This window comes from Amblyomma mixtum, chromosome 6, assembly GCF_055824585.1.
Source record: "Amblyomma mixtum isolate Tamu chromosome 6, ASM5582458v1, whole genome shotgun sequence".
In the NCBI taxonomy this organism is placed as follows: Eukaryota; Metazoa; Arthropoda; class Arachnida; order Ixodida; family Ixodidae; genus Amblyomma; species Amblyomma mixtum.
The window spans coordinates 19110316-19124532 of record NC_143017.1 but is presented as its reverse complement, the minus strand read 5'-3'; the positions used below and the strand labels follow the sequence as shown (position 1 = coordinate 19124532).

At 47.1% G+C, this 14217-nt stretch overlaps 1 protein-coding gene across 1 annotated transcript; it reads right to left on the bottom strand.

Annotated features, from left to right (window-relative positions):
• Nucleotides 1–1538: 1538 nt before the first annotated feature.
• On the bottom strand, nucleotides 1539–13033 carry LOC149338343 (uncharacterized). The gene is made up of 3 exons (XM_089550305.1): nucleotides 12913–13033; nucleotides 7169–7641; nucleotides 1539–2635 (listed from the first exon to the last, which is right to left on the bottom strand). Exons 1-3 carry the CDS (start codon nucleotides 13004–13006, stop codon nucleotides 2525–2527), a joined length of 678 nt encoding a protein of 225 aa, XP_089406431.1. The 5' UTR covers nucleotides 13007–13033; the 3' UTR covers nucleotides 1539–2524.
• Nucleotides 13034–14217: the final 1184 nt, after the last annotated feature.

Here is a 14217-nt window from a genome sequence, read left to right as displayed (position 1 = left end):
GGGAATGGTTGCACATGCGTGTCATTTTTATGCTTTTTCCTTCGCCCATGTTCTATTCTGTGTATTTTAGTTTACCGAGCCTTGACATACTCAAAACTACCTAAATATCCTTCTCGGCGTGTACAAAGCCGTTTCATTTATTTATTTATTTATTTATTTATTTACACCCTGCAGACCATGGATAGGTTCAAGCAGGACGGGCACTGCACAGAATGAGTAAGTCAGAAAAATCGCATGGCAACTTGCAGTTTACAAAATAAAGAAACAAAAACACATGCATTCAGTTACAAAACATGACTCATGTCAAAAAAGTCAGTGTTGGTCCGTGGGGGACAAAGAGTTTCAGTCCGCTATTTTGCAGGGAAAAAATAAAAATTTGAACAGATTTGTGGGTGCAAAGTATGGTGCTATCAGGCTAGTGTGACGGTGTCGCGTGTTTATTACGGGTTGCCGGAATAGATATGGTGTCGGTTCAAATTCCAACTTATGGTGGAGCTACAGGGAAAGAAAATATAAATGGGTACTTTTTCGCCGACACAAAGGGAGGAGGTTACCGTGAGCCTGCATTATTTCGGAGTGTGAATTAGATTGGGAAAATTTGGAGAACACAAACCTAACAGCTTTCCTTTGTATTTTTTCAATCTTCTTAGATGTCGTATGCGGATGCCACACTACACAAGCGTATTTTAGTTTTGGCCTGATCAAAGACAGGTAATTAACAAGCTTTACATTGGGAGGGGAATTCTGTAGGCTGCACACCGAGACTTTGCCGGTTTAACATGGTCAAGAAAATTGTATTTTTGTGTCTAGTGTAAATTGCCGCTTTTGTAGTTCTTCAGAAACAAATGACCATTGTTTAATCAATTGCAGAGATGTAGTGACGCTCTGGAATATCATGCAGCGGACATTTACAAGAAGCTTGGTACGTTTCGACCTCAGGCCGGCGTTAACAGACCAGTTTCACTAGTCACTTCATTAGAGCACTGCACCGCACTTTTTTTTTTAATATCCCTTTCCCACCCAACGACCAGTACACTGCACATAAGAAACAAAGCAACAAAAAAGCAAGCAAAGCCAAAATCAGAACCAAAATTATTTCCACTGCTTCGGGAAAAGACGAGGAATATCTAGATCATGATAGTTCTTCTTTCGGTCGCATCTCCTCAGGAGGGAAGCACAGAGTAATGGCGTCCTCCACGCGCAGATCGCCGCGCGTGACCTGCTCAAGAAAGTAATTTCTTTTAAATGTTTCTCTTAATGCAATTTAAATAAATAAATTCGGGCGCCTTAATTAAACTTCATTTGAAGTAATGTGATTAAAAGTTTGTCATATATATATGTAGTTTTTTCGCAATGCGATAATGACTTATGTCCAGTGTACTGGTCATTAGGATTCAATTAGCGCGTACTGTTCAAATCGGCGCGCAAGCGGGTCATGTTTGATTTTCAATATTTTTTGGCTCCAAAATTACAGAACTCCCAATGTCATGGCATAAACATCCTGATGTCAATTTTTCAGGCAAGTAGTAAGATTTTGAGCACCATTTGGTTGTTTATTTCCAGAAAACACGCTCACTAATGAGGAAATCCAGGAACTTTTGTTTGGAGACGAGTCAGACCTTGATATCGATTCCGACCAAGGCGACGAAGCGGAATAAATCCAGCCAGAGTCTGTGCTTAATAGCGAAGAAAGCAGCGACAATTCTTCCAGTACGAATGAAAATGTGCGACTCCTAGCACAAAAAATGGATTTCCATGGGCAGTGTACTGGACATGGTTCTCCGTTGAAAACCAATGTACTCATTGTCTTCATAACTTTTTGCACGCTTTAATATCTTCTTAACCAAAAAAAAAACCAAGTTGTGCTCACCAACAAAAAATTCGGAATGCATAAGGTATATGGTTTTAGTTTCCCATTTTATGTAGAAAAATATGCTGTTTTAGTGTAAACTCAAAGCATTTTGTAAGCGTACACTGCTAGCGCGTATGTGTCAAAATATGCTTGTTAAACTGCAATACTTCTTTTTCACATTGTTCGCCAACCCTGCGGTGAGGTATCTGACTTGAGCTCGTTCTGCGTTTCTGGTTTCGCTGCAAGTTGTAGCTGCATACTATTTTTTCCCTTTAGTGATGACTTTTTTTTGGGTACAACCGATCTCAATTCTTTGTTCATCAATCTTGTCAATGGCCATTCTGATTGAGATTTCTAGTCTGCTCCAAATCCTTCCACAGACTTTGAGAGGACACTGTGCAGTTACCCGCGGGGCAGGTCGACAGCCTGCCACAAAGAAGGCTTCATAGAAAGAAGCAAACAACGTCTAATTGAGGGGAATTTGGCCACTGTAAATGCAATCGCACCAAAAGGTCTCCTCTCAAAGGCTTCTGTGTGTCTTATTAAGTAGCTTCGTGTCTTCCTGAGGCAATGGGAGTGAATAAAGCATGTACGCCGGTTTTTGGAATTTTTCATTTGCGAACGCGCGTCGCCTTGGCTGCGGCATTGCCGGCGGGGCCGGGGTTTGCGCCCTCACGGCGACTGGTAGCAGAGCACCGAGTTCTTGCGGTAAATGCACTTCACTCCTTGCCGCGCCGTCTCGTCCTTCTTGGACGCCGCCCCCGCTGGCAACACCAGCGCCGCCTGCAGTAAGAACGCGGCCCGCCACATAAGTATTCACTGTCGTGACTGTTCATGTTACTCAGAATTCAAAAACAGCCAAGTAGTTACCAAACACAAGGATAAGCTTACACGAGAGTAAACCAAAGGAACGCATCCATTTCTCTGAATCCGGTTAAAAACCACGCAGCCACCAGTGAGCGCTAGCATGAGTGGAACTTGATTTCTACTTCTGGGCCGCCGCGGTGGCTCAGTGGTTATGGTGCTCGGCTGCTGACCCGAAAGACGCGGGTTCGATCCCGGCCGCGGCGGTTGAATTTCTTTGGGGGAGAAATTCTGGAGGCCCGTGTACTGTGCGATGTCAGTGCACGTTAAAGAACAGAATAGGCTTGAGCAGGTTGGAAATTCATTGCAACAGTGCAATCATAGCACAGGAAATAACACCGGCCCTGTTAGACAAGACAGTCATTATGTATCGGCACCGAAACTATCTAGCTAGAGAAATCAAGGAAGCGTGTGAGATAGCACGGGCAGGAGACCAATTCGTCAGCAGAGCGTCTGTGGCGTTATCGAAGAAAGAGCTCGAGTTCTTGGCATGACGACATGTGGCATTTTGTTATGGTCCTTCATGTTTCTTCTTTATTTTTCTTTCTGCCGTATCTGTAGTGTATATACGCTCCTGATCTGCAATAAATCCGCTGTGTTGAAAGTTAGCGCTTGTCCCGTCTCCTCTTTGTCCTGTGTTGTTTCCCGCGCTATGACTACGTTGTTGCACGTTAAAGAACCCCGGGTGGTCGAAATTTCCGGAGCCCTCCACTTCGGCGTCTCTCATAGCCTTAGCCGCTTTGGGACGTTAAACCCCATAAACCAACCAACCATTTCTACTTCTGCCACACAGTTTAGCAAACGATGTCTGCACCCATACCCGAAGGCTAGTGTTGAGGCTCGGATACAAAAATACATGCCGCAAAGAAAGGGCTCATGTCATGTTTTGTCAGAAACAGCTCATAACATTATGTTAGGCCTTCAGGAACTGGGTGGCGTATACGTAACACTGTAGGGACGTTCCTTTCTGCCACTTGGCATGTTGCAGGCAGGTCACAGTGAGCACGATGGGCCCGTACCGATGGTCTTCTAAAGCAAGCACGGACAATGAGATGATCGTTAGCCGAACAGTGCCTATGCGTACACAATGCGCGATAAGAACAGGTGTATGTTCTTTTGCGCGCTCGCAAAGGAGATTAAGCCGTATTTAAGCGCTCTCTGTGACAAGCCGGTACATTGCACAAGAAATTCGAGCGCTTAAATGCGGCTTGCGTGTTCCTGAAAAATGAACTTGTCAGTCTGCGCTTCCAAGTGTCGTGAATGTGTCTCCCTTGTGTCCTAACCCTTTATTTCAGAAATGAACCGACTAGTCCGGCAAATCTTTTTGCAACTTTTTTCATTACTCATGCTTGTCAGGGCGGTGTGCAGTAGCCGACTGTGCACACAGCAATGCTGAGGGGCGCGTTATTTGTGTGTGCCCTCCTAACATTTTTGAGGAAAGAGCAGTATTTTTCGAGAATGTTATGCAACAATCAAGTACGTAAAGGCAGGTAGTAATGCTGGGTGATTTAAACTGCGTATTGAATGCCCAGGAGAAGGCCAGCACACGCGGCTTCACAGACTGAGGTGTTGTGTCAGTTAACAAACGAGTGGAATAGGGAAGATGTGCCCGAGTGCCTGGGTGGTGAGAATGCCGTATAGTAGACGCACTTCCAGGGTTCGAGACGCGCGTCGTGAGAGAATTTGTGTCGCTGGATTTGATTTCCATACAAATAAATACCAGGTTGTGCCATGTTATTCACGGTGCACTGCTTGGTGAAATGCTTGTTCGGCGCTAAACAATGAAACAATGCACTTAGCTGGGAGTTATGGAAACGGAACAACATTGCTCAGTGGTTTCAACGTATTGTATCGAATGAACACATTAAAGTGAGGTCGGGGACATAGCACGAAATCTGGTAGCAGTGGGAGACGTGCAAGGAACTAATTAAAATAAAAGCTATTGATAGGTCCAGTTGCCTGCGGTACGAGGAAAAAAAATTGAAGAAACCCAACTAAAAGGTTTGCTGGGAACACTACACGAGGAAGAATGTAAGGTACCCGGCAGATGGATAGAAGATATTAGAAAAATAAAAGGGCAGCTTGCGCTGATTAAAGAAGAAAGATACCGAAGAGCGCTATTGCGTGCAAGGGCGGAAAACTGGGCAGTGGACGAGATGGCATCAAAAAGGGTACTAGAAATAGAAATGGCTCACACAGAGAAAAACCACATTGATAAAATAGAATGAGATGGCATGATATCGGCAAAAGTTCTTTGACATTGAGACAATGGTACGGGGTCGAGCAAATAGCTCTACTCAGAATCAAGGCCTGCACTAGTCTCCTGGTTTCGGCTTCCTTTACCCCTCTGTGTTCATTCGCGATTGTGCGGATCAGATGTTCCGTTTGATTAACTGGAGATAGAAATAGTAGTTGACAAAGTATTGGGCGTAACTTTCTCAGCTCATATGACATGGGCTTTCTATGTCAAAGCATTATGAAAATACCTATCACCAGCAGCAGGTGCAATATCCTGCTGCCAGAAGTTTCTACCAGTAAAAGCCAGACTGCAAATTTATTACGCTCTTCTTACGCCTCGCAAGAATTACTGCACGCTTGTTTGGGCTACAACCATTGTTCGAAATCTGCACATTATTCTTCATATGCAAAGTAAAGCACAGCGCTAAATTTCTACTGCACCCAACTGGCCAATTATTTATTGATTTTGACATGATCAATGTGATGACTATTTTAGAATTCCGTTTGTTCTTACTCCTTCTACATCTCAGGCGAACTTTTTGAATTTTTTTGAAGAAGTCTTGTGGTTTAACTACCCAAAGAAGTGATTTTCGAACAGCGTCCGAAACCCGTATTGGATACTTGCAATGATTGGAGTAAGTATCTGGTCGCCGATGTCGTGCCGGATCCTTACTCCAGTCACTTGCGTGTCAGATTTCCTTTGTACTAAATAAACACGAAAAACTATGTATTCAATTCTTCACTTTTACTCGGAAACGAACTCGCGACTGCTGTGCGAAAGCTTGAAGGCAATCATTTTTGCTGTTTTGGTCACATCCTTACAGTGTACGCCTTTAAAGTCTACAAGCATTATCATTATCTGAATTTGTATATCATTTCTTTTTTCTGTGCTTCTGGTGTTGCTTCCCTGCTATAGTGTTCATTTTCATCATCATCATCATCATCATCAGCCTGACTACGCCCACTGCAGGGCAAAGGCCTCCCCCATGTGTCTCCAATTCACCCTTTCCTTCGCCAGCCGCGGCCATCGTATTCCTGCGAACTTCTTAATCTCATCCGCCCACCTAACTTTCTACCGTACCCTGCTACGCTTGCCTTCTCTTGGAATCCACTCCGTTACCCTTAAAGACGAGCGGTTATCTTGCCTTCGCATTACATGCCCTGCCCAAGCCCAATTATTCCTCTTGATTTCGACTAGGATGTCATTAACGCGCGTTTGTTTCCTCGCCCACTCCGCCCGCTTCCGATCTCTGAACGTTACACCTATCATTTTTCTTTCCATAGCTCGCTGCGTTTTCCTTAACTTAAGCTGAACCCTCTTTGTTAGCCTCCACGTTTCTGCCCCATAGGTGAGTACCGGTAAGATACACCTGTTGTATACTTTTCTCTTGAGGGATATTGGTAAACTGCCATTCATGATCTGAGATAGCCTGCCATATTGAAAGATATTTATAACGATTGCACAGCTACCATAGTTCTCCATAAAGTCAGTAATAACATTCCAATAAGGAAAGGTGTCAGGCAGGGAGACACGATCTCACCTATGCTATTCACTGCCCGTTTAAAGGAGGTATTCCGGGGCCTGAAATGGGAACAGTTGGGGATAAGAGTTAATGGAGAATACCTAAGTAATTTGCGATTCGCTGATGACATTGCCTTGCTAAGTCACTCAGGACATGAACTGCAAAGCATGATCAATGAATTAGACAGGCAGAGCAGAACGGTGGGGCTAAAAATTAACATGCAGAAAACCAAAGTAATGTTCAACAGCCTAGCAAGGGAACTGCAGTTCGCAATTGGTAGCCATGTGCTTGAAGTAGTAAGAGAATATGTCTATTTAGGGCAGGTAGTGACAGCTGATCCAGATCACGAGAGGGAAATAACTAGAAGAATATTGTTCATTTTATTAGGAAACAAATGCCTGGAAGGTTTTGATTTCAATTTTATGTGTACACCTATTTCTGAATTTGCTGTCTGCTGATGTTTGGGGGGGGGTCCCGGCACTCTCAAGCAGTCTGCGACTGTTTTCTTTTTTTCAACCTGGAGTTAAAAATAAAAGATTGATTGGTTTATATGAACAAAATCCACGTGGTGAAGTTTGTGAGGAATCAGTGCAGAAAGCGAATATCTGTAAACGGGGGGTAGCCTTAAACATGATGCCTCGTATTTCCATTGATATTGGTTAAAACGTTCCCGCACAGTAAAAAAACATACCTGCGCGGGTGGCCGCAGAGGCGTCGGCTGCTTGGCGGTCGCGTTGACCACGTAGTTGAATAGCTGTCCCGAGTATTGACTGGGCGGCTCATGGCGGTGACCCTCTGGCGGCGGAGGTCGCTGGCCCATCAGGTCCTGTAGCATGGCCTCCGAGACCCGGGCGAACACTGTGTAGTAGCCGCCGCCTGCCGACGCGTTCGTGGGCTGCGGATTGATGGCGAATGCGTTGAGCGCGTAGCGGCCCGGCGCGCTGCGCTTGATCCTGCGCTTGACTCTGCGCTTGACTCTGTGCAGCGGCGCGTTCAGCTCTGCGGCGCCTCCGGGCCCGGTAGCGGTGGCGTGCAGGTACTGGTCCAAGATGCGCAGGCTGTCACGGATCACGGGCTCCAGTTCCTCGCGCGATCGGCCCTGCGGCAGCAGCAGCCCGTGCCGCACATCCACGATGATGGCGCCCGGCACCACGCCTGCTGCGGCTAAAGGGCAATGCATGGAGAGGAGGTTTTGCTAAAGATGCGCTGCGCCATCTGGGTACTACCGAATATGATTGCACAAAAATAGGTGCAAAACCCAGTTAAACATATAAGGCAAGGGACAAAGGTAGTTCATATTGTGGACCAGCGCAAAACGGACAAGGGACCAAAGAAACAGAACACGACACGGGCGCTGTCTAGCAACTGAATTTTATTGAAAAACCACGAGAAATATATAGGGAACGAAACAAAACCAAAACAACAAACAAAAATCAGAACCACATCGAAGATTACACAGCGGATGTTCGACAGTTATCGAGGAAGGCTATCACACAAAGGTAGTGGTGTTCGTAGTGGTGAACTTATTTTAGAGAGTATGGGGGTCAGAAAGCCCCGCTGCATGGTCGGTATCCTTAGTCCGGGACACGGCACGACGAGGCCCCTTATCGCGCCCGATTTACTAGAGCCCTTTGGGACTCAGTGTGGAGCAGTTGAGGAGGGCAGTCTCCCATGCCTCCCGTGTGGGAGATGGGGGAGCGGGAAGCTGAGGGTTTTGAGTACATGCCCACATCATGTGAAAGATATCGCAGATCTCTCCACAGTGCGGGCAGCGCCCAAATATGTCTCGATCAAAGTGTTTGGAAGGTGGCGGGGCAGAATAGTTCCTGTCTGCAGGCGCCGCAGAGTTCGCTCCTCTGTCTTACTCAGCCCCTTCGCAGGTGCCGGGTAAAGGCGGTGGCTGTCGCAGTAATGAATTAAGATTTTCGCGGAAACGCAGAAGCGGTTTATGAGCATCTCAGCCAGGAGATCTAGGATGAGGAGCCAGGTGTGTGAGCGCTCGGACGGCGGCATTAGCGGCCTCACTGCCTCGTGGACCGTGGTGTCCAGGAACCCAGATTACGTTTGTGCGAGTTGGATCGGTGGGAGCCCGTGTGAGAATTTGGGAGGCAAGAGGAGATATTTTCCCTGCAAGACAGTGTTCACAGGCCCGGTGAGAGTCTGTGACAAGTGTTCTCGGTGTTGGATCGGCAGCAGTGAGAGCTATTGCAACTTCCTTCTCTCGCTTTGAATTCGGGGCCCGAAAAGATAGCCCATCGACATTCATTCCCCGTTGGACTACGACAGCCGTGAGGAATCCCGCGGGCGACGGCCATGTGATAACCACGTTGCAGACGCCCTGTTTAGATCCATATAGCCTCCCAACCGTGTAAACCCGCGCTTGTCGTCTGCCTTCATGTGAAGTCACGTCCATGTTTCGCGGGAGAGGAGCGACCAGAGCATATTGTGCTACAGGACCGGGACGTTCTCCGTCCCCTCTGGTATGCATGTGAGTTCGATGTGTTAGCGGTTTAGCAGGCGGCGCCCAGGAGCCGTCTGCGTGAGCCGCGTATATTGGTTCACGAGGTGGGTCTCCCTCAACTCATGATAGGAGGTTACAACCCCCAGCTCCTTCAGTTTGTCGTTGGCTGTAGCCACCGGGAAGTCTAGTGCTCGCTTTGCTGCCTTCCTGATGATGGCGTCAATGCGCTCGTCTTCTTGTTTGGTGGTGCGCAGGTACGGCACGGCGTAGAGGATCCGGCTGGTCACGAAGACATGGGCGAGCCGTAACGCGTCCCTGCCATGCAGACCACCCTGCTTGTTGGAAACGCGGTGGATCATGCGCTGTACCTGTTCGCCTATGCGCTTGAGTTTCGCTATAGCAGAGCCCAGCCTAAGCCTGTTACTGATGAACAGACCCAGGATACAGAACTTTGCCACTTCTCTGATGGGACCACCCGACAGAGAGATTTGTAGATAAGTGTTGTCCTTGTGATTTTCCCTGACATATAAAAGCTCTGATTTTGCGGGAACACATTGGAGACCACAGCCGGCAGCATATGCATTGACTATGGAGGCGGCCTGCAGCTGAAGGCGAACCTCCATCTCCCCAAGGCTCCCCTTGGTGGTCCGGATTGTAATATCGTCTGCGTAGAGCGCGTGTTTTATGCCCTCCATCTGAGCCAGCCGGCCGGGGAAGTGCACCATAGCGATGTTGAAAAGGAGTGGCGATAGCACCACCCCCTGTGGTGTACCCCGCGCACCCGTAGCGTACGGGCCGTATTCCTCGTCCTCGATCCGGAGGAGTGCCTGACGTGCAGTGAGAAAGTCTCTAACACAGGTGAAGACCTCCGCTCCGCAGTTAGTGGTGTTCAAGTTAGAGAGTATGCTACCATGTTTAACATTGTCAAACGCCCCCTTGTGATCGAGGGCCAGAACGGCCTTGCCGTTTTGTTGCATGGCTGTGGGTCGTATTATATCCCGGTGTAGCTGGAGTAGGACATCCTGTGCAAACATGTGCGGACGTTACTCGCACATAGTGCCTGCAATGAAGCCCTTACCCGCCATGTATGGAGAGAGGCGATCCCGTACCATCGTCTCCATGACCTTTCCCACCAATGACGTCAGTGAGATGGGTCTCAAGTTGTCCGTAGTCACGGTGGAGACGCACCTCCTATATACGGCTTCATTTAGGAAATGCACAGGTAATTGTACACGCCGCATTGCAGCGGCACCAAATGACAAGCGGGAATCGGAAAGAAGGACGGCAAGTGCTCAATGAGACAAGTGGGTGGAAGGCTCACCCAAACTATTGCCAGTGTAGCTATTTTTGCCGCTTCCCTAGTTTCATGCGTCCGTCCCTTGTCTTTCATTGTGCGACAACACCTCTGCAAATATGAACCCACAATCCCCAGTTTCAATGCCCCAGAATAGCTTCGCACTTCTCAGCTGTTTTAGCGTTAAAATGTTGCACAAGGTGCGCCAGCCGCTTTCATAGTTCCGGTTAGAATCACGGAATTTGGAAAGATGGTTGTTGCTAGGTTAGGACACTTTTATTATGTCCGTATAGTAACGGTTGGGTCTCACAAGGCATTACCGAAATGTTTCCTACAGCGGTTAGCAACAGTAGGTGGAAGGAGTTTTCCTGGGAGTGCCACTTTCGCTCTGGGGTGGGTGTCTTATAGGGATGCTGAGGATATCCCTATTTTCTCAGAAACATTTGATTCTCTCGCTCCCTCCGCGTAAGTTGTCGTTTGTCTCGCCTTAAAAGACTCATTTGTCGAGAGAAATAGAGAGCAACTTTATTTTGAGAAAGATCGGGGTCATGAAAAGGGGTAGACCTCCATCTCTATGGTGGACATCCAATATGCCGGACTTCTGGCCACCTCTTAGGCCCTTCTCGTGAACCGCTGAACTTCAGGGTCCAAGCTGAGCAGAGCAGCCTCCCACTGTGATTGGTCGGAGAGTTGCAGGCCCTATCGCTGTTTACCTCGATTGTACAAGCATAACATGTGTGGAGTGTTGCCTTGTCGGTCCCCGCAAGGAGAACAGACGGGGCTGAACTCATCGGGGAGCCATTTTGAGTGCATGTACTGGTTAAAGGATGTGTCTGTCTGGAGTTGCCTCCAGGTGACTTGCCGCGATTTGCTTAATTATTTGTGTGGTTCGGAGATTTGACTTTTTTGTTTATACTGAGAGGTAATCTCATTATCGGATACTATGCTGGCTTATCTGAGTTCGGGGTAGAGGCCCCCAGTTGACGACAAATGCTAAGGTGTATTCGTGCGCCACGTCGCTAAAGATCTCGCCAGTCCATTCAAACTCTAGACGTCCTTACAGAAAAGGACGGGCTGCAACTGTCTTGAATTGAATAGCCGTGCATAATAGCCTCCGGGATCGGTACATAAGGTCTGTCTGGACGCGCTGGTTTTACTCTCAAATTCGCAAGGTGGTGGCGATACCTACATTCCGCTTTTAAGGCGAAAGCCTTGTAAAGCCTTTTATGGTCTTACGACTTGATTACATTGTGTAGGCGCGTCATTAGAAAGGAAGGAAAACTACAAAATTTAATAATCAACGCTTTCGCGGTTAAAAAACGTCAGCAGTCGTAAGTGCCCTCCGTCATTTTTTAGCTCAACAGCGTTAGAGCGCGCATTCGGAGAAAAAGCCGTGCGCTTTGTCACAAACATTCAGGGCTGGCCGACAGGGTTGCGACGTCACACGTTGAGCTGTGGAATAAAAGCGATTAAAACTCGACTCAAATCCCGGATATTATGTTGTATCATTACTGAGATGTCATTTCGGCATCTCTGTATGTAAATTGTATACATTGAACGGAAATAATTGGTTGGAATCGAACCCATGACTCTCAGGCTACAAGTCAGACATGGTATCGTTATACAATTTAGGGACGCCTGTTCAACGTAGTTGAAGAGAGACCTTGTGTGTCCTGCGGTGTATCACGTGGTCTAGTGCGCCTATTGATGTACGGAATGGGGGGTTGTAATCAGAAAGTGGTACTAATTAAGAAAGCAGCACATAACCATTAGAGCTGTAGGTGATACTTTTAAGGCAGAGCTTATGTGTCGCCCTAATCCATTTACTTCATTTTGAAGGACTAACGCTGCTGTTTCACAGCTTGGCATAGCTACGGATACCACTTTGACAGCAACGCAGCAGCTCGGACTCCGAGACCCAGCGGAAACTCGTCTGACTGGCTGAGGAGGCCGCCGAGGAACACATCCCGGTCAGCATTCAAGGCGGTGTCTCCCTCTGACATCCACGGCCTGCGGCCGAGGGTGTTGGGTCGCGCACCTTCTTTGTTCGACATTAAATGTTTTTTCCCTCTCTCTCTTGCGTAACGATTTAAAAATTCAGTTTTTTTTTCTGTAATGCATTTAATATATGTTGTTTTTAAAGAATATTTGCATTTTTTACCCCAACAATTAAATGGCAATAGATGACATCACATTAAAACAATAAATGCTCTAACATTACCATTACGCGCCGTTCTAGCATCTCACAGTTCCAATAAAGAAGGCCCATAGTATGTGAGCATATATTTACTTGGAAGACAACAAGGTATTCCCAGGATGTTCTTTCATTAAATCTTTTATCAAATTATTTAAGCTAAGGCACGATTTCTGATGCGATACTCAGAAGGAATATATTCTTGGCGAGATAAACTTTTGTTTTTGCCTCTGGAAACAACAATTTTTTCTTAGCTGGATCAATGTGCAACGCATTCCTATTAGTAAAGTTTTTTGTCGGTTTCAGCGCGTTGTTTGTGGCCACTACCAAAGCGTTCATGATGTCTCCGTCAAGAAGTACAATTATAAAGGTTCCGTTTCCGACGACGATGGTCTTTCTGAGACTCCAACGCGGGACTGTATCGATGTAGTCGATGCAGGTCGACTTCCCTTTGTCCTCCCTGTCCCTTTAACGCTGTGCTCTCACCTTGGTTTCGGCGCCCATCAGCTCTCTCCGCAAGCGCCGGCACGGGTGCGAGCAGCAACGCCAGGGGCGCGAGCACCAGCAGCCGGCCAGGCATGCTGCGCAAAGAAACGGCGTCCCAGACTTGGTTACAAGTGTACTAGAGTACTGGCATACGAACAAGGGCAGGTGAAGACGGTGAAAGCCCGAGCCATCTTCGACAACATCTGTGGGAATTATGGGATCTATGCTGATGATGACGCATTTTCATGGCGCATCGGCATCTTCGGCCAAAGACCGCCAAGCGCACGATTAGCGCTCAGTTCAGTTCCATGACATGTCCTGTGGGTCGAGGTCTCCAGTGTTGTAATGTAGTATCTACGGAGGTACAGCCTTTATCAAAAGTTTGGAGCCCAGGGGGTTTTCTTTTGAGCTATACTGTGTCGTTCTTAATGAATCTCTAGCGCTCCAAATTTCCTGAATGTGAGATTTCTACTACTGCCTCCTGCAATAGGCAGGACTTCCACGAATGCTCCTGGAGTCCCAATATAAAGCTTATAAGTGAACCCCCTGTTCTCTAAACTTTTGACAAACACTGTACATAAGGGTTCAAAGTTGAAACATGATACGGTTCATGGCGTATAATGATGGCCGTAAGCGCAAAGGAATTATTAAACAGACGTAGTGTACATGCACTAAAAATGCTAAAGAGCCATCTAAAATTTCAAAGATGCAGTCAGGAATCCTCAGCCGCGTACCCTGTCTTGGCTCCTGACTGCAAATTTTAACTCAGCCGTCTGCTCAGAAGACGGAGACGCAGGTGCAAGAACGAGAATAAAGTCGGTGATGTGGCGAAACAGACTTGAGAATAAAGTGGGTCATGTGCCGAAACAGACTTAATTGCTGTCATATTCTTCTAGAAAGTAGCAAGTAGTCATAACACTCAGTCACACAATACACGACCACACACACGAGGTAGCACACGTCACTATAGAAATCATACCGAATGATGTTACAAAATAATCATTCAAATTAGTATCCAATATATACAACCCCTCTAGTAGCTCCGCATCTCGCTGCGCTAATCTACTTAAGACAATAAATAGCACAGGAGGCTATTGTCGCTATCTAGAAATTTGGCACTCCATAGAGCGATGTCATCCGCGTATAATGGGAACCTGAGATTAGGCACAGTTCTTAGTTTAGCTGGCAGGTCTATAAAGGCCAGGTTGAAAAGGAAGGGTAACAGAAGCGAGCCCAGCAGTATTCAGAGGGTCCCCATGCTTATGGTATCTGAGTTCGTGCCTCCGGCCTAGATCTCAGCCGTTC

What these genes read in the sequence shown, in the direction of transcription:
- LOC149338343 (XM_089550305.1), bottom strand. Translation starts at nt 13,006, where the DNA reads ATGCCTGGCCGGCTGCTGGTGCTCGCGCCCCTGGCGTTGCTGCTCGCA. An exon ending in TGATGGGCGCCGAAACCAAG is followed by an intron (nt 7,642 to 12,912) that starts GTGAGAGCACAG and finishes ATTGCCCTTTAG; the next exon opens with CCGCAGCAGGCGTGGTGCCG. An exon ending in CTCTGCGGCCACCCGCGCAG is followed by an intron (nt 2,636 to 7,168) that starts GTATGTTTTTTT and finishes TTCTTACTGCAG; the next exon opens with GCGGCGCTGGTGTTGCCAGC.